We start from the raw sequence: 24822 nt of genomic DNA on the forward strand, positions 1-24822 counted from the left end.
GCGACTTCATGAGGAGCGATAGTCCCCGAGTTAGAGCTCGAAACGTCGGCAGAAGCGGAGTTTCTCACCCAGTGGGAATCCCGAAAGACGTTTGCCCATGGGAGGTGAAAGATCCTCAAAAATGAATGTTTTTCCAAAGGCCGCTATACACGGTGAATGATGATCCTGAACGATTAGCGAATGAAATCATTCGCACTGCCATAATTAATACCCACATAAATAATTCGCCAGGAATGCAAATCTTTTTTCTTTGACCTCTTGTTGAGTTTTAAATTATTTTTAATTCCCATGGTGACAATGTGGTGGCCATTTTTAATGTCAGTGGTAGGCAAAGAGACTAGTAAAGGGTGTGCTTTTTCTTCGTTCGTAAGAATTGATCCCATTCCCGTTTTATCGACAGGCATGGAAAATAGGAAAGCCATTTAAATGATGCCACTATTCATAAATGACACTATAATTCCATACATGAAGTAACATAGGAAAACGTATTTTTTTCATGACTTATGATTGCGACATAATTCAAGAGTAGGACACGCCAATTTTTCACTTTTTGGATGTTTTTAAGGAATAAGAATGACAGTCAAAACCATCACTTTTACCAAAAACCTATATTTTTGCTAGAATTACAACATTGAATAATGTGGAGCGTGGATCTTCAGCATATTGAATTTTATAAAGCGGTCAAAATACAACTTTTGCAGTATTCAAAGTCTAATGTCCGTGGTAAGCACTTGATTAAATATACAAATTCACAAAAGTTGAGAAATTTATATCCAGTAACTACAGTAAAGTTCTCAGCCCGTAACGAACTAAATCCCGTGTATGTATTGATAATATCAACTATGCCAGCCTATGCAACATTCTCTGGTCTGCTGCAGTCACTGTTCGCACATGAACTAGCGGCCATCAAACTAACAATGTAAATAAAATTGCAATAGGCAACCAAGAGAAAGATAACATTGAAAAGACAGGGACAAATAAAATAAACGAGCGAGTGAAATATTAGTATTCCGAGTCTTTCTAGTATCACAAAGCTACAGTTCAAGTCATGGGTCGACAACTCAAGGACAGCATGCGGCCAACCAAACGATTTTATCATGTTGGAGAAATAAATAGGTGCTGATTACTTTAATGCAATATATTTTCATGGGAAATATTAAGATCACGAATTGCATTTAGCTCTATAAATGTGTATACATGTAAGATAGCGTTCGTGAAGTAAGAGCATTCTTATACGAATTAACCATACGAATTTTTAGTATCCGCCGTCCGTATCAGTCTGGCTTTCACGTGAATCCTTATCGAGAGTAAATTTCGACCGAGATAATTATTTGCATGTTTTCCATCTAATTCACAGAGTCAAGAAGACGCACGTGATAGCAGTAATTTCAGCAGCAGTAATATTCATCATCCTAGTCACAATTGGTCTGACATTGCCGGGAGCCATTCGATCCTGGAGAGGTGAATGACATGTAATGGTGTTCGCTGTCAAGGGTCAACGGGACCAGAAAGAAGAATCACTGCAGAACATCCAGAGGCAATTCGTTCCATGTCATCCTATGCATCAGGCGATGAGACATGTCCCACCTGATGTGTATCATTTATCATATAATTAAACGCATTTAAAATTATTTCCTACTTTATTCGCCAATGTGAATCATAGCCAAGCAAGCATATTAATTTCTCCTTAAAACTATAACTTCATAAGGGAGGATGAACAAGTAAATATCTTTGACATTTTAGAAATTTACTCTTTGGCGAACTACGTAAACGAGGATAAGCAGCGTAAGGGTATAGAAGAAATGGCATTTCCGAATGGTTCGAAGAAAGGGTTGACATAAAGTAAGAAATAGAATACATAAATGAAAAAAATTATAATAAACCTGGTCAAAATAACGAAAATTATGTGGTTAGAGAGAAAACTAGCATCCTATGAATGATATTGCTATTATGAAGGATACTTCTATATCGCATTTCATTAAGGACAGGGTCGTTCATTCAGACCCGAAATCGCATTTGGTTAATGTCGCTCTCGTGGGGACCACCGACGGTCAGCCGCGCTAATGAGGGTCCAACCTCGACTTCGAGCCTAATCCGACCCTTTTCGGGGACCCGAGCTCGCGAGGGATGGACCCAAAACACCGGGAGGGCCCCCACCCATCTGAACCACGTGTAGTACATTTTGCATTTTACAATTCTTTTAGTGCTATCTACAATTTATTGGCTTTATCGTCTTCTTGATCACACCAGGAATACGGGCGTTTTTTGATCGTCTTTCTACGATGATTTTTAAGAATTTTATCCAATCAGCGATAAAAGTCCCCTTCTGACTTGGCAACGCTGCATCCAGCAACTTGGGGGTGGGGTAGGAAAGGCCTCTCGCTCCACGCTGAACAATGGCATTCTCAATTCTGGGAAGTTCTGCGAGCCATTTCTAGGGTGTTTGGCAGGGGTGATCAATAACCAGCATGCATTTGGACTCCAACATGCAACAAATTATACTACTATATGCTGTTAGAAATAATCCGTAGTATGTTGGCGACCGTAAGATATGGTTAACTTCGTCAGAAAAGACACTGCTTTTGAATTTGTCTAAAAGATTTAGCCTATTTTCCAATCATGAGGGTCCCAAACACTGGCAGCGTATTCCAAATCTGGTCTAACGAGGGAAAAGTAGCTAATTTCTCTCACTTTGTCGTCGCACTGTCCTAATATTCCTTTAATAAAACCCATTTTACGATTACCTTGACCGGTTATTTCTCGAATATGTTTATTCCACGATAGATCATTATTGAGTCTAACTGCTAGATATTTCAGGGATTCAACAGTCTCTACTTGGCTCCCCCAATAATATAGCTGCGTTGTAGGACGTTATTCTTCTTCAAGAAATTCATTACGACGCATTTTTTCCAAATTTAATTCTACATCTACATTTACATTATACCCTGCGAGCCACCTCTAGGGTGTTTGGCAGGGGGTGATCAATCACCAGCATGCATTTGGACTCCCACATGCACACCACACCGTCCAAAAAACGTCCCGTATGATAACAAACTATACTACTATATGCTGTTAGAAATAGAATATAGAATAGAAATTCAGAAACATGCATTAAGTTTTACATAGGTTAGTAGGCTACACTACAAGTCATGCAATCTATTTACGAGTTCTATTGCTGCCGTTATAATCTCTTATTGATCGTGGAAAAAATGACATTCGGAATCTGTCTGTTCTACAATCTATCTCTCTTATTTCATTTATATGATCTGATTTTCCGTAGTACGTTGGCGTCCGCAAGATATGGTTAACTTCGTCAGAAAAGACACTGCTCTTGAATTTATCTAAAAGGTTTATTCTATTTTTCAATCTACGGTCCGACAGGGATTCCCATCCGAGTTTATCTAAGAGGTCAGTTACACTAACAAGACTATCGTAACGACCTTTCACATACCTAACTTACACCATACTTCTAACTGCCAAGCATCGCACCACGCTTGGATAGCAGCAAGGTCATTCGTTAGTTCATCTATATATATATCTCTGCTGGGACGGATGATTTGTTACACGTCGTCTGAGGAAACATTTCCTCCAAATTTACTAATAAATTTATGCATATACTTCGATCTTCGCTCCCGTAAAGAATGAGTAACCCCGTTAAGCCTTGAGATTTTGCAGCTATAGGCAGCGATGAAGCACGGAGGAATTGCACTTCATTGCATGAAAAACAAAAGCATTCCATAGAACCTTCACCCTCATACGACGAAAAAATGCACAGAATAACACTTTCTAAGGGGTGCTAATATTACCCTAATGAGAGAAAAACCAGGAATAGTAAAGGACACAAATTAATGGGAAAAGGAATTAGAAAACATTGATTCATCACCTGGTCACTTCCAAGCACCTCCACACAAAATCTTGTTGGAGGGACTTGCCAAAAGGAGAAAAATTAGGGGAATGACAATAGCATTCCACGTTCAATGCATTGGGTATCTTGGAGTACCATTCTATATTTAAGAGTTTTCTAAATAAACATTATTTTTCCGTTGTTTTATTGAGGTTTCCGCTGGATATAACTCCGTTGGCAAAGTTGCCCCAGATCCATAGAATCTTTGCTAACTACATTTTCAATTTTTTTAACATATAAACTTTTACTTAAGTTGTCATTTTTGCACAAATTTTGAAAGTAGAGACCAAGAATAATGGCTTAAAATGGTTTTAAACCATTTCCGTACATGAACTTACAAGAATGCGGTTGAAAAAGAAAAAAAAAGTGGCAAAGTTGTCCCGGTTTACGGTAATGAATTTCTGGAAGAAGAATAACTTCCTACAACGTAGCTATACACCCATGTCTCGTATAGCGCAAGGGATGCGTTCCTTGGGGTCTTTGCGCTATACGAATTTGCGCTATACGAGAGCGTTTTAACATAGGGAAGATAGGGATGCGTTCCTGGTAGCATAGGTCTTTGGTATTGAATTTCCTCTAAAACATCTATATTCCCATAAAAAGCCTTAGAAAACATTATTTCTATAAATATTTATAGTTTAAAACATCTTTAAAGATAGTATTCATGCATTCAAAGACTTTTATTCACGTTAAAAAAAATTCTTACGTGCTTTCGAAATTCCATCCTGTCGTGCGGGTGGGCTAACATCTGCTATCTCAGGGGATTGTAATGCGTTGCCGGCAGTTGACGATTTTTAAAACTAGTCTAAAAACAACTGTTGTGTCACGCAGGCCCTTTTGTAGCTCATCGAAATGACAGGAAAATGCTACTTTAAATGCCATTTCATAGCTAGCGGAGTTTATGAATGATAAATCATTTTAATTTGAAGTCCTCCGAGTCATTAGCAGCTACGTGAAACAGTCTTTAAATGCCTTGAAACCTGACCCAGGTTTTCCTTCCCTGAAAATGAATGAACGAGAATGCATTCTTTTCCAAAAGAATATCGTCTCGTCAACACTAGATCTAGTTGAGGGGGAAAGGAGCCACTTTCAATAACAGCTTGGAGTTCATCAGAAAATGTTGTGGTGGCTGCGCTATCAACACTTGCAGATTCACCTGATATCGCCGCACTGAAAATACCTGCTTGCCGTTTAAATTCTGGAACCAACCGCTTTCACTAAATGTCTCGGAGCGATTACCACTCTCGTCTTTTTGTACTGATTCACCATGAACTTTCCGTATGTGTAGACCGCTTGGTTGAAGTTGGTGCGGCTGAGGTCATTGATATTTTAGCTTCGTCTTTATTCAAAATAAGGCATCGTGAGTTTAAACTTCCACGCAATATCGCTTTGACGCTCTACATTTTCAAAGCAATTGACCTCTCTCAAGTCCTCTTCTAGGTTTATGGTTTTTCTTGATTTTTCTACACGCATTCCTATTTTTTGCCATATTCTCTTGGTTTTTACTCTGTATGGCTCTATCTAAATCACCTTCTTCTGCTGAACTGTATTCCTGAGACGCAGAAGGCCTATGACTGCGGGGAGGGAACGAAGCCATTGTGTTTGAGACTCTATAGCGGACCCTTTTATGTGTTGATGCTATTCATGCGCAACTCCGCCACCCCTCCATTTCTCCCCCGTGAATACCGATGACCTTGAAGGCTTTAGCGTAGACACTCTACCGGAAGTCAATCGCCCGGTAACATACGACGGCAAAAATACGTCTCAAACCGTATTGCTGAAAAAAAACTCATTTCCACTAGCCCCACGCTTAATTAACGATCTAAATTATTTATTATCATTCTGTTAAGGAGACGAGATAAATCTTCGGTAGGCCGGCTATCTGGACCCAATGACGAGTAATACTTTTGGCAATAGGGTAGTTTCCTTCATCAAAGAAAACGAAAGGCATTGATTGCGATTCCTTACCCACCATTAGTGTATTCATAATACACAAATTATTTGGGTTTTGAAATACCGGTTTAGACGAATGGCAAGGGTCAAATTTTATCCTCATTTGAAAAAGGCCAGATTGGCGCCCATGCGATTCCACTCCGCATGACGTCACAGGGACCTAGTTTCTACACGAGAGGATAGGAGTTATGCATCGTCTGAGGTTACCAATGCAAGCATGAGGCACAGAGCTCAGGGAAACATGTCTTAATAATCACCTATTAAAACTGCCTATGGTCGGAAAGTTTTCTTCGTTTGATAAGGTATTAATAAACCTTTTTTAAGCCAAGCGCTACCGCTCAGCAAGGTACTCAGCTATCCGCTAGCATCCTGCGACGTATCAGAGCTAAGCCTCGCCTCAAGGTCATCTCACCGGGCGGGAGGGGGAACCAGAAATACGACGTACGGAGATATTTCCCGACATTCATACTTAAGCGTCGCGTTTTCGCGCGCTTGAAAATTTTTACTTTTCATTTAATCGCGAAAAATAGATGTTGTCATTTAAAAATCTAAAAGTGCGAAATATGTACTCCAGGAGTAATAATCTTTCGATTAAGGCAATAAAAAAATAATAGGAAACCACCCTATTGCACAGCAATGAATTTCGATTAATATATAAACAAAAAAGATTTGAGGCAAGAAATAACATTAATATGCGTAAATTGATAGAAATTACGTGTGTACTTAGCGCAAGTTCACGTTTTATCACGAGAGCGTTTAAAATTTTTGATTAGGCTACACTGCGTTGCAATGTTTCCCCGAGGAACGAATTTGCGCTATATCGAAATTGCGCTAATCGAAATTGCGCTATACGAGACATGGGTGTATAATTCGGGGTACCCAATTAAAGGCAGTTGAATCCGTGAAATATCTAGGGGTTAGACTCAATAATGATCTATCGAGGAATAAACATATTCGAGAAATAACCGGTCAAGGTAATCGTAAAATGGGTTATGTTAAAGGAATATTAGGAAAGTGCGACGACAAAGTGAGAGAAATTAGCTACTTTTCCCTCGTTAGACCACATTTGGAATACGCTGCCAGTGTTTGGGACCCTCATGATTGGAAAATAGGCTAAATCTTTTAGACAAATTCAAAAGCAGTGTCTTTTCTGACGAAGTTAACCATATCTAACGGACGCCAACATACTACGGAAGATCAGATCATATAAATAAGATAAGAGAGATAGATTGCAGAACAGACAGATTCCGAATGTCTTTTTTTCCACGATCAATAAGAGATTATAACGGCAGTAATAGAACTCGTAAATAGATTGCATGACTTGTAGTGTAGCCTACTAACCTATGTAAAACTTAATGCATGTTTCTTAATTCAATTATTATTTCTAACAGCATATAGTAGAATAGTTTGTTATTATACGGGACGTTTTTTGGACGGTGTGGTGTGCATGTGGGAGTACAAATGCATGCTTCATGCTGGTGATTGATGACCCCCTGCCAAACACCCTAGAGGTGGCTCGTAGGGTATTATGTCAATGTAGATGTAGATTGGAAAAAATACGGAATTCCACAAAGTTATGGCCAATCCAGCGCTGGTGATGAATCAATGTTTTCTAATTCCTTTTCCCATTAATTTGTGTCCTTTACTATTCCTGGTTTTTCTCTCATTAGGGTAATATTAGCACCCCTTAGAAAGTGTTATTCTGTGCATTTTTTCGTCGTATGAGGGTGAAGGTTCTATGGAATGCTTTTGTTTTTCATGCAATGAAGTGCAATTCCTCCGTGCTTCATCGCTGCCTATAGCTGCAAAATCTCAAGGCTTAACGGGGTTACTCATTCTTTACGGGAGCGAAGATCGAAGTATATGCATAAATTTATTAGTAAATTTGGAGGAAATGTTTCCTCAGACGACGTGTAACAAATCATCCGTCCCAGCAGAGATATATATATAGATGAACTAACGAATGACCTTGCTGCTATCCAAGCGTGGTGCGATGCTTGGCAGTTAGAAGTATGGTGTAAGTTAGGTATGTGAAAGGTCGTTACGATAGTCTTGTTAGTGTAACTGACCTCTTAGATAAACTCGGATGGGAATCCCTGTCGGACCGTAGATTGAAAAATAGAATAAACCTTTTAGATAAATTCAAGAGCAGTGTCTTTTCTGACGAAGTTAACCATATCTTGCGGACGCCAACGTACTACGGAAAATCAGATCATATAAATGAAATAAGAGAGATAGATTGTAGAACAGACAGATTCCGAATGTCATTTTTTCCACGATCAATAAGAGATTATAACGGCAGCAATAGAACTCGTAAATAGATTGCATGACTTGTAGTGTAGCCTACTAACCTATGTAAAACTTAATGCATGTTTCTGAATTTCTATTCTATATTCTATTTCTAACAGCATATAGTAGTATAGTTTGTTATCATACGGGACGTTTTTTGGACGGTGTGGTGTGCATGTGGGAGTCCAAATGCATGCTGGTGATTGATCACCCCCTGCCAAACACCCTAGAGGTGGCTCGCAGGGTATAATGTAAATGTAGATGTAGAATTAAATTTGGAAAAAATGCGTCGTAATGAATTTCTTGAAGAAGAATAACGTCCTACAACGCAGCTATATTATTGGGGGAGCCAAGTAGAGACTGTTGAATCCCTGAAATATCTAGCAGTTAGACTCAATAATGATCTATCGTGGAATAAACATATTCGAGAAATAACCGGTCAAGGTAATCGTAAAATGGGTTTTATTAAAGGAATATTAGGACAGTGCGACGACAAAGTGAGAGAAATTAGCTACTTTTCCCTCGTTAGACCAGATTTGGAATACGCTGCCAGTGTTTGGGACCCTCATGATTGGAAAATAGGCTAAATCTTTTAGACAAATTCAAAAGCAGTGTCTTTTCTGACGAAGTTAACCATATCTTACGGTCGCCAACATACTACGGATTATTTCTAACAGCATATAGTAGTATAATTTGTTGCATGTTGGAGTCCAAATGCATGCTGGTTATTGATCACCCCTGCCAAACACCCTAGAAATGGCTCGCAGAACTTCCCAGAATTGAGAATGCCATTGTTCAGCGTGGAGCGAGAGGCCTTTCCTACCCCACCCCCAAGTTGCTGGATGCAGCGTTGCCAAGTCAGAAGGGGACTTTTATCGCTGATTGGATAAAATTCTTAAAAATCATCGTAGAAAGACGATCAAAAAACGCCCGTATTCCTGGTGTGATCAAGAAGACGATAAAGCCAATAAATTGTAGATAGCACTAAAAGAATTGTAAAATGCAAAATGTACTACACGTGGTTCAGATGGGTGGGGGCCCTCCCGGTGTTTTGGGTCCATCCCTCGCGAGCTCGGGTCCCCGAAAAGGGTCGGATTAGGCTCGAAGTCGAGGTTGGACCCTCATTAGCGCGGCTGACCGTCGGTGGTCCCCACGAGAGCGACATTAACCTCGCATTTTAATAAGATAATTCAGTAGATGAAAAGGGAATATAAATTGAGAGGAAAAATAAGAGATCAAGATTTGGCCATTTCTTCATAACATGATAGTGAAAAAAATGCAAAAGTTGCTGCCCATAATTCATGAATATCTACGTCATTAAAGTTCTGGATCATTAAGTCGAAGAGAGAGACCCCATGTTTGACGGCAAGAATACATCATGAGACTGTTTATGGTAACGAACCATGTGCGACGCAAAAGCGATGCCGAGTAGTAGTGAGCCGCTCGGTAAGAGTCCGGGACGTCATGAACTTTTCAGGTAAAGAGATATCGAAAGCCTATCGATATTGCGCAGAGAATAGCTCGGGAAGTAGGCGACGGACCAAAATACGGATCTCTTCATTTTATAAAGCCGATCACAATCGACACTAAAGATAAATGGTGAACGAGGCTGTTGTATTATCTACAGAAAAATAATTTTCTAAGTCGCACGGACTTGAATGAACACTGAGTTTTACAGCGGGTTTAAATTATATGACACGACAAATAATCATTCGACGATAATAATAACAACAACGAGTAACCCATGTTGAGTTTACAAATTACACAACCAATACGGAAACCCTCAAATTTTAATGGACGTACAGTTAACAGAACACTTTGAAACACGAAGTACAGAATAGGAGAAGGAAGAAGTATACAGACAGAAATAAAAAAGGGAAAGGCAAAAGGAATAGAATATATTTCAAGGAGTGCCTGCCTACAGAATTAATTAATAATAGAATGGAATATAGGAAGACGGAGGAGGAACGATATGCAGACAGAAAAGATGGAAGGAATTAGGTATAAAAAGATAAAGAGAGGCCCAGGACAGAGTGTTGTGGAGACAACACTTCCGTCGAAACTTTTCCATGGAAAGATCACCAATGATGATGATGACTTCTGACCAATGAGGTTGTAAATATACAGGAAGGGGCACCAGTGGTTCCGAGCGTGAGCGCTGTTTGGCAGGAATAGGGGTGCTTGGGTAGGATAGCCACGCCTGCTTTGACCAAAGCATTGATAATCCCATAAGAGTCAATGCTAACTATCTGGTGAAATATTCGGTCATGATCGTTGTAACGTTAAAATAAACTATCGCAAACGAACACAGTAAACCTTTTTTTTATCATTATGATAAGGCTTCGTGAAAATATGGCTCGAATATGTTCTGCCAAGAAAATAAACTATTGTCCATTAACACGGTTCCGCTGTGCTAACACTGATTTAGCCGAAAATAACATTTTACATGTGTAACATACCCATCCCCCAGCACTTCTATTGGTAATGAATAAGATTACAACCAATGGAAATATTACGACAGCGGACCTATCGCAATAATAATACGAAAGTACGTTCGCGACGATATATTATCACCACGATATGACTATATGGACAGTTTAAATACACAGTAGTATGACGAACGATCGGAAAACTCCGACGACAATCAAGAAGTAATTGTTGTATTTTGATTTTATAAATCAGAGGCGATATAAGGAATACAATACTTGATTATATACGTACACTGTTTGAGACTAAGTACGAAAATTGTCAAACCAAGATGGCGGAATTCTGACCACGCTATAAAGTCGAATACACCGCCTCCAATTATTAACAACCTCCTTGCTTCTGATGGAACTCTTCAGAACGCTCTCACTAGAAACAGCTTTGAGCAAAGCCAATTTGCCTGCGAACAAACAAGCAGCTGCCCTAAAATGAACACGGGGGTTCAAAATTAAAGGGACGTGACATATTGTTAAACATGCTATCCATAATACACGAGATGAGTCCACACTTATACTACCGATAGTGTGATAGGCGCAGGTTAAGTAGACTTACAGTAAACCAAATGAATAAATACAAAATGAAGGAGAAAAAGGCTTATGACAAACGTTCGTACATAGTAATATCCACAATAATAACGTAAGTTATAAACGAGCACCTCGTCGCGGAAAGAAGGAAAAATACGATCAGTCGAAACGGCCCTCTTACAATGCAATTGCCCACAATGGAATAAGCCACATGCACGCAGAATAACGAAATAAAAAAAAACGAAATAACCAGGGGAGGATCCAGGATTCCTTTCTGGGGGGGGGGGGGGGGCACAATAATATCTCGTAATACAAAACGCACGCAATGATAATGGGACCGTATTAAAAGTCTTACATATTTTTGAGGGTCTGGGGGAAGCACGTGCCTCCGTGCCCCCCCCCACCCCCTGGATCCGTCTATGGAAATAACAGTACCTAAATACTAGATACTCACCCCAAGAACAAAATGAAACGCCAGAAGTTCAAAGACGCACCCTGTGCGAGAGTGAAAGGCTGCTTTAACGAATAACTAACGACTTCTCTCAGGTATTCAACCGAATTCATCGATCCGAAAACATCAGATAATACAGCGCGAAACGTAAGTTCTATTAATACAATGTGGGAAAAATTTAACGAGTCTTATGTAAAAAAACGACGGAGCGACTATCACAGCCGTTTAGAATAGCGGGGAAACTCACAATGAGTTGGAACCTTTCGATGGAAAAGATGAGATCTTTTGTCGTAACATGAGACATTTCGTTGTACTTCAAATCTTCCGTCACATATGAGATATTTCTTCGTACCTTGAGATACTTTGTTGTATTTTAAAATCGTCTGTTGCCGAGGGACGAGTCAGCCCACACTCGGATAAATTGAAGAAAAAAACCTAAAAACCAAGCTGGTCGTAACAATTTGAAACCTATCGGCCTGGGGGAGGAAGTTACTAGGGATTAACTAGCACCTACTTAGGGCAGGCGCGCACTAGCGCGACCATGGCCACGACCTGTAGCACACGACAAGTTTTAGCATTGCAACAAATGGAGTGACGCACACTAGGCCAAGAGCGACTCGTTGGTCGGACCCGAGTCGTCCGACAAAAAATTTTGAATTTGGTCGTCCCCGACTCAGCTGTCGTTGCGGCCAGAAATTACACATATTGTAATGGCGCGCCGCGCACTGACTCCGACCCGACCATACCGCAAGTGAGCAAGTGGACGGTTAATGTGTTTTGCTATCGTGGGTGTGGTCGTGCTCTGCTCGGAAGGTGTGCGACGGAGATCAGTCGTGGTCGCGCTAGTGCGCGCCTGCCCTTACAATTAGAGCGGGTTGCGAGGAACCCTCGCATCCAGTAGAAGGCAACGCATCGAATACACCTGCGCCCAACTGCGGCTACATTTTACTCAAAACTTTACAGCGACAAGCAAGATGCCAATGAGTGCTACAAACTAGACTCGCCGTCTGTAATTTCCGGACAAGTTCGAAGAAAAGAAGTAATTTTCGTAATACAGCAAAAACCCACTGAGGTAAGTTCGTCATTGGAGAACGTTGAGATAAGATCTGCATCCACGAGGACATCAAATTCGAATTTGAAGCAGGACCCATTCGCAGATACATTCCTGTGAATTTCACGGAACCATTGTTACTTTGGTAAGACGGATGCACAGATTGAGATTAATTAAAAAATGAATTACTGAAGTGAATTACAAATCTTAACCCGGACCGCCACCAGTGACAAAATGTTTGAAAAGCACAAATGTAACAACGGCCCCAAAGAATGAATTACAGTCAATTTAATTTATTCATACTTCAACAGACTCTTTATAGACTAATGATAATAACATTCCCTGCCAAGATAAGTTTTCACTGATGAACGCATTCATCCTTCCTGTAACAAGCGATTTCAGTTATCCAATTCAATATTAATAAAATGAAGATGCAATATCGATAGCTGGATAGCATACCAAACCAGCTGTGGATGAGAAAGATTTATCATTAAGTTATTACTAACTTAAGCACGGCTAAAGTAAGATGAGAATCCCAAAATAAGCGAAATACGGTGACGATTATTTAGCTAGGAACTAGTGCACCCTAAAATGGATTATCGAAGAACATAACCTGTACCGTACAACTTAAAGCCGGGTAATGAGCTCAGCGTCTGAGAATAAGAAGATTCAATAGAATGCTGAACCTCCCACATGAGATGAGGGATATAGCAAAAGAATTTGCTGACAACAATGGGAGGGGATGGAATTCGGAGGAGTCAGCGAGAAAACTGATACGAGGAAAGACTAAGCGATAGAATATCAGAGCGAGTAATCTCACGATTTGAAGGCTAGAAGCCTCATTCTATCCCAGGTTCAAAGGCCGATATACAGCAGCAAGAAAAAACGACCGAAATGATTCTAGTTCTTTATGCAAGTATCCTATCGATTAAGAAAAAATCAAAATGAAAATTGTCATTTTCTGAGGGGCTGTACCCCCTCAAGAACAAAAAAATATATACATTTTTTGAGCGAAAAATGAAAAAAACAACCTTTCGAGTTTACGGCGAAAAAAAATTAAACATAAATAAAATATTCAGAATTAATACCTTAAAAAATACGAATTAAATACGACGTAATACAAAACATTTAGGAAGTTTAACATAACTTCCTAAGGAGTTTCCCAGGGCGTGCAACTGCAATAATTGGCCAGTGGAAATGTGCCCATACAGCAAAAACCCCTTATTTCACATTTAAATCCCAACACGGCTTGGGAGGACGTCTGCCAAAATTATGACGTCTGACCAGTTGACTGAACCCTACGAATGAGCAGCCTAAATAACCTCCCCTTCACTCTAGGCGTGACCCTCGGACGCTCCCACTCCAGCAGAACCCATAAAGTACCACCTTCCACCCAGATACTCACCGCAAAAGGAGAGAGCGACGAAATAGACGAGGACAGAAGAGCGACACAACGAAGTATCTAGGTAAATACATCGATGTCACAGCTATCACTACTCGTGTAAAATCATTTTACTACTTCCAATGCGTAACAGTCATTGAAATACGAAGTCTTTAGGCACATTATAGATGTTTTACCATTGTTAGACTTTCAAAATACTTAAACCTCTCTTAAATAGTGCTAAAATTGCGAAAATCTGATGACGACTAATCGTCACTGCGCGACTTGGCATCGGAAGTTCATGACGAGACAGACTTGTGAGGATCGAGAATAACCAGGCTTGATTAGCCAGCCGGCGAAAGGGTTGAGGGAACTAGTGGACGCGACAGAAATGCTGATCACTCCATACTGACTTTGATATAAGAAAGTAAAAAAAACGGGAGCGAAACACATGGTACGGAAGTAACTACAAAAAACCGGTGCCAACAGTACCCTTTAATAACTCACGCGGGAAACTCTCACATATGGGACAGTGGAAATGACATCATGGCATCTGAAAAATGAGAACAAAAAAAACACAAACACCATGTGAACAAAATAAATACCGCGCATGGAACGAGAGAAAAGACCGGTAGAAAAAGAAAAACGCAGTCGAAGAATTTTTGGTAAGTTAAGATACTTCACGCATAAACCTAGGCCACTTAGGCAGACCCGGGTTATGCCAGTCCAATGTAAAAAATATATTATATCGCATGTGACAGGTAGAATAGAAGTATTAGACCACTAGTTACCAACTTAAGCTGATACCACATTCAAAAACAATTTTTAATTTTTACCGGGGATTATAGCGGGAGTAATCTGCGTTTTCCCACTAAAATTAAAATAAAACCTCACAACGTTGACTTAAATGCATGGAGTGCAAGCTTTACAGAGCCGTTAACACTTTCCGACCGGCACCTATACTTAGAAGAAAGACACATATTCCAATTCGACGGAAATAGATCGAATTAAAACCTTTTTGAGTGCTCTGAAAAAGAAAGGGAAAAGGAATCTCGCGAGGTGACGTACCGGTGGGTTGGGTTGAGGGGATTGCGCGAGATCCATTCTATTGTTATGCTTTGAAGGGTCGTATCCCAAAGGCCGATACCCACACCCTTCAACAAACCATTCTAGGATAAGCCTCCTTAACGGATACCAGGCAGCCCAACAAAAAGCTCTATCCCATCGGTGATCACAATTTGCCACATTTATAATCCTGTGACGCATAAAAATAAACAAAATAGCTTCAGTGATTTTCAACCAGTAACCCAATCCCGAGGCCATAAGTTTTGCTGCGCGATGAGCCGAATTAATTTGTCTCGTTTATTATCCTGTGACGCATAATAATAAACAAAATAGCTAAATTCATTTTTAGCCGGTAACACAATCGCGTTGCCATAAATTTTGGTGAGCGATGAGCCGAATACTATGCTAAGACCAGTCGAAAACTAAGGTTGCAACACAGAGTGCATCCATCAAAGCAATCTTGAACAACGCAATCATTTTATTTATCACAAGCCGTCAACTGCGTCAACAGAAATGGGCGAAGTCCAAGACGATAGCAACGGATTGGATTACACAACAGGATATACGTGCCGAGATAAAGTCGCGGTCGAACGTGACAACGAGGCATTCCTGAACTGCTGGTTCAACTACTGAGTCGACCACACCGTCTTTCCACTGCGACTTGTTCTCAAGGTATACATAAATACATTTATGCTTCGTGATTTATCCTACCATTCACCACGGGGAGAATTTAGAATTGGGACATCATTAATCTGTAGAAAAGAATTTCTCATCAAGACTTGTGGCTCACATGCAACACTTTCATCAGGGATAAAGAAAGAGTTTGTTAGGATCTATAATGGGATAAAAATAATACAACCCAAACGTGACGGCCGTGCTCATTGTCAGAGTCCATCATCAACGGAATACTTCGCAAAATAAAATACGGAGAGAAATAATAACTTTAATTCTCCGAATCAAGCTCATGATCGAGGCAAGTACGCGAAGACAATGTCCGAGGAAAATAAAATAACAAGTTTGTACAAAATCGAGGACCACCAATTAAAATAACATGTTGGTTTCTCTCCTAAGGATAACTTCCTTCGGACTTCAGGTCGCACGACGGCGAAATACCTTGTAAACCATGCAGATTATTCAGTTGAAAGTCAGGATTCGCCACAATAACATTACCGCCCAGAACCACACCTGCCTAACATCGCAAGTTTTACCTTTGCATGAATGTCATAGTATAATAAGTTCGTTTGCCTAACGATTTTATACCATGTGGCGTGCATGTAGGAATCCTTTTGCATGCTGGCGATTTCATCACCCCCTACCAAACACCCTAGAGGTGGCTCTTTATACCTCATTTCCCCGTGAAACTCTGATCAAACTGTCCGTCAGCGATGCATGTGGCGACTTTGTTAAACCAATTTAAATGTGTGGTGGATGATAAAACAGTTGGAGAGGACCTGAGGATCTTCCATTATAATATTCATGGTTTTGTGTAGCCGATGGCAAAGAACGCCAACGAAACGACGGTATTTTATTCGGACTCATAATCGAACAGCTGCAAGACAATCAGTTACCTCACTTTTGACGGGGGAACGGGCAAAATAGCCCATGCACTTGAAGAGTAAACATGTGGTCAAGTACAGTTACGCCATACGATACGATATAACTGTTAAGTGCAGTCATTTTCCTATGACCACCGCAAAGTTGTTCCACGCTTTCCGCAGCTCACCAGAGAGCGCATGCTAGTTACAGACACGCGAAAACAAATTCGTAGGCCGTCGCTTAAGCAGCTGCCTAGTCGCCACAATCCGGTCATTCTTGACGGTTGACCGTCGACTTTCAAGACCGAATTTCAACGACTTCTTCACCTAAAATTTCCAGGAAACTTGACTACCTCGACATTCGTCCATGCTGGCTGGGTATCAGTACGTCCGACGTGAGCAGGGCAGCAAAACCGGAGAACCCAACGATGGACGTCTCAATCGTCGATAGCTTACCTGCCGTTGGAAATATACGTGACGAACCGCCCAGGTCATATTCATTGGCCTTCCAATACAGTTGAGGGGATTTAATTCAACGGGTAAGCCTCCTGGAGAGACGGTGAAACTTGAATCCCTCATCTCAGGACGCTGCACATGCTGGAGAATCATGACAGGATCGTCGAAAGGCCAGAGCGAAAAGAAGAGAGTGGACCTCGCCCACAGCGATAAGAATAAACGAAGCGCGTATCATGAACTCCCTTGCGACAGATAAGATACTATACAATCGACTCGAAGATAAGCAGTGGCCAAATGGAAACGTGGCAATTGGATAAAAATTTGTACCTTCGTTATACACCGCACTAGGAATATTACAGAATAGGATCCTCAAGTCGGCCTCTTAAAGTGTTGATAATCACCGCGAATGTATATGGATTTACCTGAGTCGCCACACGCGTCGCTGACGGACAATTTGAATTAAGTTTCACGGGGAAATAAGTATAATTAGGGGCTTTAACCGAAAGTTATATGCATGATGACGTGATCTATAAAATTCATTACTTTTGCTTTTCCTCGCAATAACATATATTATACAGCAAATATTGGAAGTCTCATCAAAGTGACCTTTGCATTTAGGAATAACAGACGACTTCAAAATCCCGAGCTCTGTTAATACACCAATTCTCGGTGTAAAAAAGAATACAGCTTCCGAACGAAAGAGAAATCGGAAAGAAATGAACGTGATGAAGTAATGGAGTGAATTAAATCCGCAAGCTCGAGAAAAATTCATGAATGATAAGAAAAATACTTTCTCATCGATAAATCGAATGTTTGTATTGGTGTTCATCGAGATAGCAATCCATTGGCATGATGTGTAGAAACTAAGAATTTGGGCAACACTGAAAACTCTTATGGGCAGTTGAGATTTGGTTTCCACAAAGCTTAACTCAAAACCAAGTAGACTGAATTCCTATAGACAACCACTACGAGCCAAATGCTCATGACTCGATTCATACAGCTAAATACGAAAGTTATCACCCACGCTACAGCCAATCGCCGAAGATTAACCGTGACTTTATACAGCTGGGCACATATAAGATCATAACAATGCGAGGGCGCTCAACTGGCATCGATCGAATGAATTACATGACCAGTAAGCCAGACCTAATCATAGTTCTAAATTGGTCTTCGGCAAAACAGAATGTAAAATAACGGAGTTTTTACTACAGTACAAATTACAACGTGCCAGCTTTCTCATGGGCCACGAAACTCCAATAATCTTGCAGGGATGAACATAATTTGCAATGATAAATGACGAAATGACAAATTTTTCATAAGGTCTGCAAGATATTCATGACCTCATATGTTGCAACACACGCGGGGGCTAAGTTAAATTTAGATAACCACGTTCTCAAGCAACCATTTTGCGTTGCGACACGGAAACCGCTCCGACATTCCCATTAGCTAGGGGACAACCCCGACGAGTATATCCTCTCCCTCCCCTTGCCCTTCCTAAAACCAGCATTCAACATCATCCCTAGGGAACTTCACGCATGAAAACTTGTTCAAAACGAGTCACAAGCAAATTACACATAAATACGTATAAGATCGTTTCAGGCTTGATTTGGTGGAAGTTCGATAGATCCTCGAAAAATACTTTAAATGGTAATATCCTCAATCTAATACAAACTCAAATACGAACCATGGGTTCAACATATCATGTCATTTTAGTTAGTTCAGTTTTGTATAATAGAGTGGAAAAAAAAATTTATTTTTTTATGATGGATACGCATAAGTAGCCCAAGGCAATAACACAATCCTCACAGACGAAATAGAATACGGTACCATTAACATAAATAACAGAAATAGAATGATAAAAATCGAAAACCTTATTGCATTCAAACATCGTACCGGTTTTGCATTTTGGGCGATAACTAACTAGCAAGGTTAAAGAGACGATAACGAAATCATAGTCCCTCCTTCAAGGTCAAAAAATGAAAATGCTGCTAAATTGAAACTGTTAAAAATAATGAGGGAACGTCGTTACAACGGAAACCAAATACGGGACGGGTTCTCCCTATTAAGCGTTACTTAACTAGCGTGGTAAAAGTGACGATAAAGATAATACGGTCATTACGTCAAGGGCAAAAAGGCAAGTACCGTCGGTTTCAACGTTAAAACTGTTATCAATAATGTGGTGTCCTTTATGTGAACAATCTTTTACGTTAGTCATTGAACTGAAAACATCAGGCAAAACAATAATGGCGATTGTGAAAATTGATTAGATCAGGAGAATTCGACCTAAGCGTACTTAAGCATTGTCGAGAAAAAAATACCTTAATAAGGGGAATCAAAACTTCAATAGTAATCGCAAATACATAATAATATAAAAAACGAAAAGCAAAAAATGTCCAAAAAACCACATGTGTGTGGACTTGGACCTGAGAAATTGAATACGATAATCGCCAATTATTTTATCCCCTCTCGCGGATCAGACACCTAGTCAATTAAATCGACGTCGCGTCAATCTACGAAGAAAGGAAGCCCTAAATTGAAACATACAGTGCATGAGAGCCAATGTCGGGACTGGGGAAGGTTAAAGATAAAAGCACGATCGGTGCAAGTGTGGACATTAGGTACCTCAGCCCCACATCCTTCCATGTTTCCAGCGCTTTCCACGTATCTGAAAAGTCTCCGCCGGCCAAACCACCTTGAGGTAGCTCGCAAGTCATCATACCACGAAATTCAAGTTCCAGACCGGCGTATTCATTGGATGTATTAAAATTTTGCGGATATATCCGATAAATTGAATCTTGTGGCATTTTCGTGGGTATAGTCGGTTGGTTGCCTGGACACATGAGCTCGAAGTGTGTTAAGGTCTTCAAGTAATCGCGAATAGCCACAGGTTATGGAAAACGCCGAATTCGTCTAGGACCAGTATCTCTTGGTGAAATAAGCTGTGCCACCATAACCATAATTGTATACGACCACGTGAAATGAGAGTTACTTCTCCACAATTCCCGGTTATCAAGCAACTTCACAGTTATATTCTATCAACAATAGCTCAAGAAACAAGACAAACTCTCAGTCGATCACAGAAAGCAGGAAAATGACATGTAGCGAGCATAACCGCAGCCGTGAATCTGAGACAGCTTCTTCCCAACCAGCCTTTAATATACCAGGCCATCGGGAATGGGAAGGGGAAATAGAGGCTGAAGTGGGGTCACGTGACAGTCCAAGCCGCGTCAACGCGCTTTATCAATAAAAAATGATTAAAGCCAGTTAGAGCCACTGTAGGTTTCGTAATCCTTCCCTCACATGCGAGTAGATACGGCAGCTGCAAAAGATGACGCCATACCGATTACTTGTTGCGAAACGACAACATCAGTGAATAAACTGGATACTCTTTGTTTACGAGAGGAAGAGACGAGCTAAGATATCAATCAGCTCACAAGTCAGATGATAAGGGAAATCCAATTATCCGCCATCTCAATGGAGGAATATGCGATGAAGCATGCATCATGTGAATCCATGCTCCAAATCCATAAAAGCGTCTAACGCAACAAACTGATCAGGGATACATGAGCGTCAAAGCTACTTTCAGGAAAAAGAAGCCACAAATCGCTTTCTAATCGACTCCACTGGCATCTGCAAATACCGCGAATGGAACACATCAGCACTTGTCAAAGTAATGCTGATCTCCAACAACTGCATAACTATCCGGCAATTACAAAAATATTTGTGCAGGACTCCACCGTACAGGAAATATCAGCAAGAAAACACGCAACAGGGTAGTTTCCTTCACCAAAGAAAACGAAATGCATTGATTGCGATTCGTTACCCTCCATTAGTGTATTCATAATATAAAAATTATTTGGATTTAGAAATGACCGGTTAAGACGATTGGCAATGGTCAATTATATCCTCATCTGAAAAAGGCCAGATCGGCGCCCATGCGATGCCACTCCACGTGACGTCAGAGGGACCTAGTTTCTACACCAGTGGATAGGAGTTTCACATCGTCTGAGATTACCAATGCATGCATTAGGCACAGAGCTCTGGAAAACATCTCTGAATAATCACCAATTAAAACTGGCCAAGGTCGGAAAGTTTTCTTCGTTTGATAAGGTATTAATAATCCTTACTTAAGCCAAGCGCTACCAGCTAGCATGGTACTCTGCTACCTGCTAGCATCCTGTGTCGTATCAGCGCTCAAAGCCTCGCCCCAAGGTCACCTCAATTGCGGCAGCGGGAACCAGAACGACGCCACACGGAGTTATCCCAGTATTCATACTTAGCCGTCGCGTTATCGCGCGGTTGAAAATTTTCACTTTTCATTACCTTCATCATTCGCTTTCAATCGCAAAAAATAGATATCGTCATTTAAAAATCTAAAAATGTGAAATTCGTACTCCAGGAGTAATAATCTTATGATTTAGGCAATAAAAAAATAATAGGAAACCACCTTATTACTGCACAGTAAGCAAAAACCGAAACCAACATTAATGACCCATCTTCTGAACTGCCATTTATGCGACAGAGTAAATAGACGGCATACATTCCTGATTCTTCTCATCCTATGTGATTATTCAATTTAAATTCAAATTGAAAGAAAGTAAATATGAAAACCGAAACAAATAAAAAGAAAACAAAAACTACCGTCGTAGTTAGCTATTCGCACCCATCAAATCCATTGCATGATCGCTGATATTGTCCATTGAACCTTTGTGTCATGAGCTGATGATGAGGGTTCTTGTATTTTGTATCTTCTCTGAGGGTTCTAAATTTGAATTCATGAAAAAATTAATTCAATTAATTTGCATTCTAATAATCACCCAACCCAAAATACACCGCACTTAGGCTGAACGAAAACTATGGATTTTGTAAATAACTCTCCAAAGGTAACTGTTATCGTTTTCCGGAAAAGTGAACTACATTAGTATTTCAGTATTTGATACACAACACTACCAAGCTGAGGTGGAAACGATTCTGCAGAACTGCTGGCAATAAAATAAACCGATAATAGCTCTTTTCTGCGTTAAATACAAGAATGGAAAAAATATGAAGGTAACGAGTACTCAGCTTCAACAAAAACATCAAGCACTTCCGCTGAAATAGAATGATATTAGACTTGACAACCAATATACGGCTTGCCATAGGCCGTGCTTCCGATTACCCTAAAAAAAGAGAGAACCTCTGTCGTTGCGAAGGCGATAAATATATGAAAAAGCGCTCCCAAAACAATCTAAAAACGCGGCACCTACCAAACAACATAATTGTGCAACTAGATCTGCTGCGTCACATCCCAATGTCACTCGTATCCAAACAAGAGTGAACGAATGTTACGCACTGGTAGCAGTAAGATGACCACAGAGAGGGATTGATCACGGGCCTGGAAACACGTGTGGAAGAGGCAGGCAAGTCTGGACCGGTGCAAAGATGGGAGGGAGAGATGTGAAATGGGGTGAGAAGCTTGAAGGGAGAACCAAGACCGTGGGACAGGAAAAACAAATCCGGAGCTGCACGCTTTTTGCTCCTTTAGTGACTAGTCCGATAGAATATTCGAGGAACTAACTGCGCGACAGAAGAAGTAACACGACGGAGTCGCCAACAACCGCACTGAGAGCGCGAAAACTCCACAGAACATAAAATTCAAGGTAAGTCCTCAATGGAATGCTAGACTAGAAGACTTGTCCCAATTAAGCGGCTCAAATAATAGGAATCTACAGTACCTTAATTCAGTCACATTAAAGGTGGTCACACAAATATAGGGTTAAAATATCAAACTAATCATAATGATTCAAGCTACCATAAAATATATTTCATAGAATTGGAACATTTGTGTAGGAGAATATAAAAATCTTATAATGCAATGTAAAGGTTTATCTATAAATTAAAATAAGTAAATCATCACATGAAAATCACAGGAAAATGGCACTTATGGAGCACCATTTGAATAAAAGCTGGAAACAGGATTCAAATATTAAAGATAAGCCTACTCGTTCAGGCGTCAGTAATCGCAATGAACTTGCACTGAAAAATCCATTCCCCATAACCTTGTCATCATTTTCTACGACACAACGACCAAGCCATTTCAAATTTAAAACCCACCTCTTCAAAATAGGCAGATTGAGTTAGAATGTAAACATACACCAGACGCTCAAATTATAGACGAAGATTAAATAACACCACACCAACTCCATAAATAACCAAAAACTATAGCCATAAAATGTGTACTACACTTGTCTGCAAACAAACAGGTGTTTGGCTCAAATCTTGCGCTTTTAAGTGACAGTCGCCAACAATGACTTCGGATGCATCCCTTATCTCAATGCTACCGTGAATCAACATGTTACGACGCTCAAGCTATAAAATCTCATACAATGGGCGTGTTTACTAATAGGCAGAGTAGACAATTCACGCAAAGATTTCTTCGAGGAGGGTCAGATATTACGGAATTATCGTAAGATGCGAAGTAAGAGCACAAAAAAGATAAAACAAACTGCAATAGAGAAATTCAATAACAAAAAAAAGATTAATAATGACAAGAACCTAACCATACACGGCTATAAGGAACACTACAATATATATCATAAAAACGTTACCATGCAGAACTGAAATAGCGTCCCATGATAAGCGACGATTTTGCAATAACTGTGTTTTTGTCCCGAATGCACGAGGAGAAAGAGGACATCGTAACCAGTACGAGGCCTTTAGCATTACCTTCCTTCAGTGAACTCATTTCAGTTCTGTGAAACGAGTAGTATTCATTCTTTTAACATAATTCCGTTATTGCAACTAGCAAATGACAACTATGTAAAGTTTAACATCGTTAATATAAAAGGCGCTATAGACATTGGAGACATACGCGAAGTCAAGGAGTCGACCCACCCCTGCAAACTATATGCACACAAACAATTATTTTTTCCGGTAGCTACTGATGTCATCGAAAGATCGGGCGTATTGGGTCCAGTCAACTCTACACATTTCCTTATACGATAAAATAAGCGATGAGAAAGGGGAAAATCGTCAAGTCTAAAAGAGCCCACCTTAGGAGTAGAGACTGAGCTGGCAATTCTTACAAATTCCTGGCAAGGGGCAAAGATGAGATTCCTAAAAAGCTACAAACTGACGCACCTTCATAGAGAGCTAATATGCCTATGAAGAATTGATTACTAAATGGGGCTTATTCATGCACGACTAGCATCAAAAAGCGCAACAATGAAGAACTCATGGAAAAAAAGTTCAAATACTGAGAGGGAAAGTTTTCTTTTCGTCGACTAAGAGTTGCTATTAAAATCAATAAATCTACCCTGCTATCCACATCTAGGGTGTTTGGCTGAGAGCGATGAATCACCAGCACAAATAATGCAAGTGGAACTGCTTTAGGTAATCAAACGAATGAAAATGTTAACTCCATCTCGTCATCCATCCATCCAATTCCTTCGTCTTTCTCGGGATATTAAAACGACGATAAGCGAAGGATATTTAAGCAACCACATCTACTTAAAAATACGGTCCCTATGGATTGGTCACCAAAAATGGCTCTGGACAGAATCTACACACTCGTGCCACACACCCTGGTGGTGACTAGCACAGTACCTCGCAGATGTAAACACCGCTGAACACCTGATTTAACGAAGTAAGTATCGTCGCGTCATCGATCTGAAATAAGGTGTACGCGATGCCTCTCGTGTTCACCAGCGCTGGGAAAACGCGAAACTAATTCGGCGGATGCACTAAAACA

General features: G+C 40.3%; 1 protein-coding gene and 1 long non-coding RNA gene across 19 annotated transcripts in view; one reads left to right on the forward strand and one right to left on the reverse strand.

The window, feature by feature from the left end:
- LOC124159150 overlaps window positions 1–24822 on the reverse strand; it is a 229009-nt gene that overhangs the window by 40058 nt on the left and 164129 nt on the right. The window contains exon 1 of one of the 18 annotated variants that reach the window (XM_046534746.1): window positions 17094–17265. The exons of the other annotated variants lie outside the window; for them this stretch is intronic. Within the exon in view, the coding sequence (XP_046390702.1) occupies window positions 17094–17246 (153 nt within the window). The 5' untranslated portion in view covers window positions 17247–17265. Of the gene's footprint in view, window positions 1–17093; window positions 17266–24822 lie in introns of those variants that run through there. 18 annotated transcript variants of the gene reach the window in all.
- On the forward strand, window positions 907–1631 carry LOC124159151. Its single transcript, XR_006864910.1, has 2 exons — window positions 907–1116; window positions 1358–1631. It is a non-coding gene; the product is annotated as an uncharacterized LOC124159151 (long non-coding RNA).

This window comes from Ischnura elegans, chromosome 5, assembly GCF_921293095.1.
Source record: "Ischnura elegans chromosome 5, ioIscEleg1.1, whole genome shotgun sequence".
NCBI classification, from domain to species: domain Eukaryota; kingdom Metazoa; phylum Arthropoda; class Insecta; order Odonata; family Coenagrionidae; genus Ischnura; species Ischnura elegans.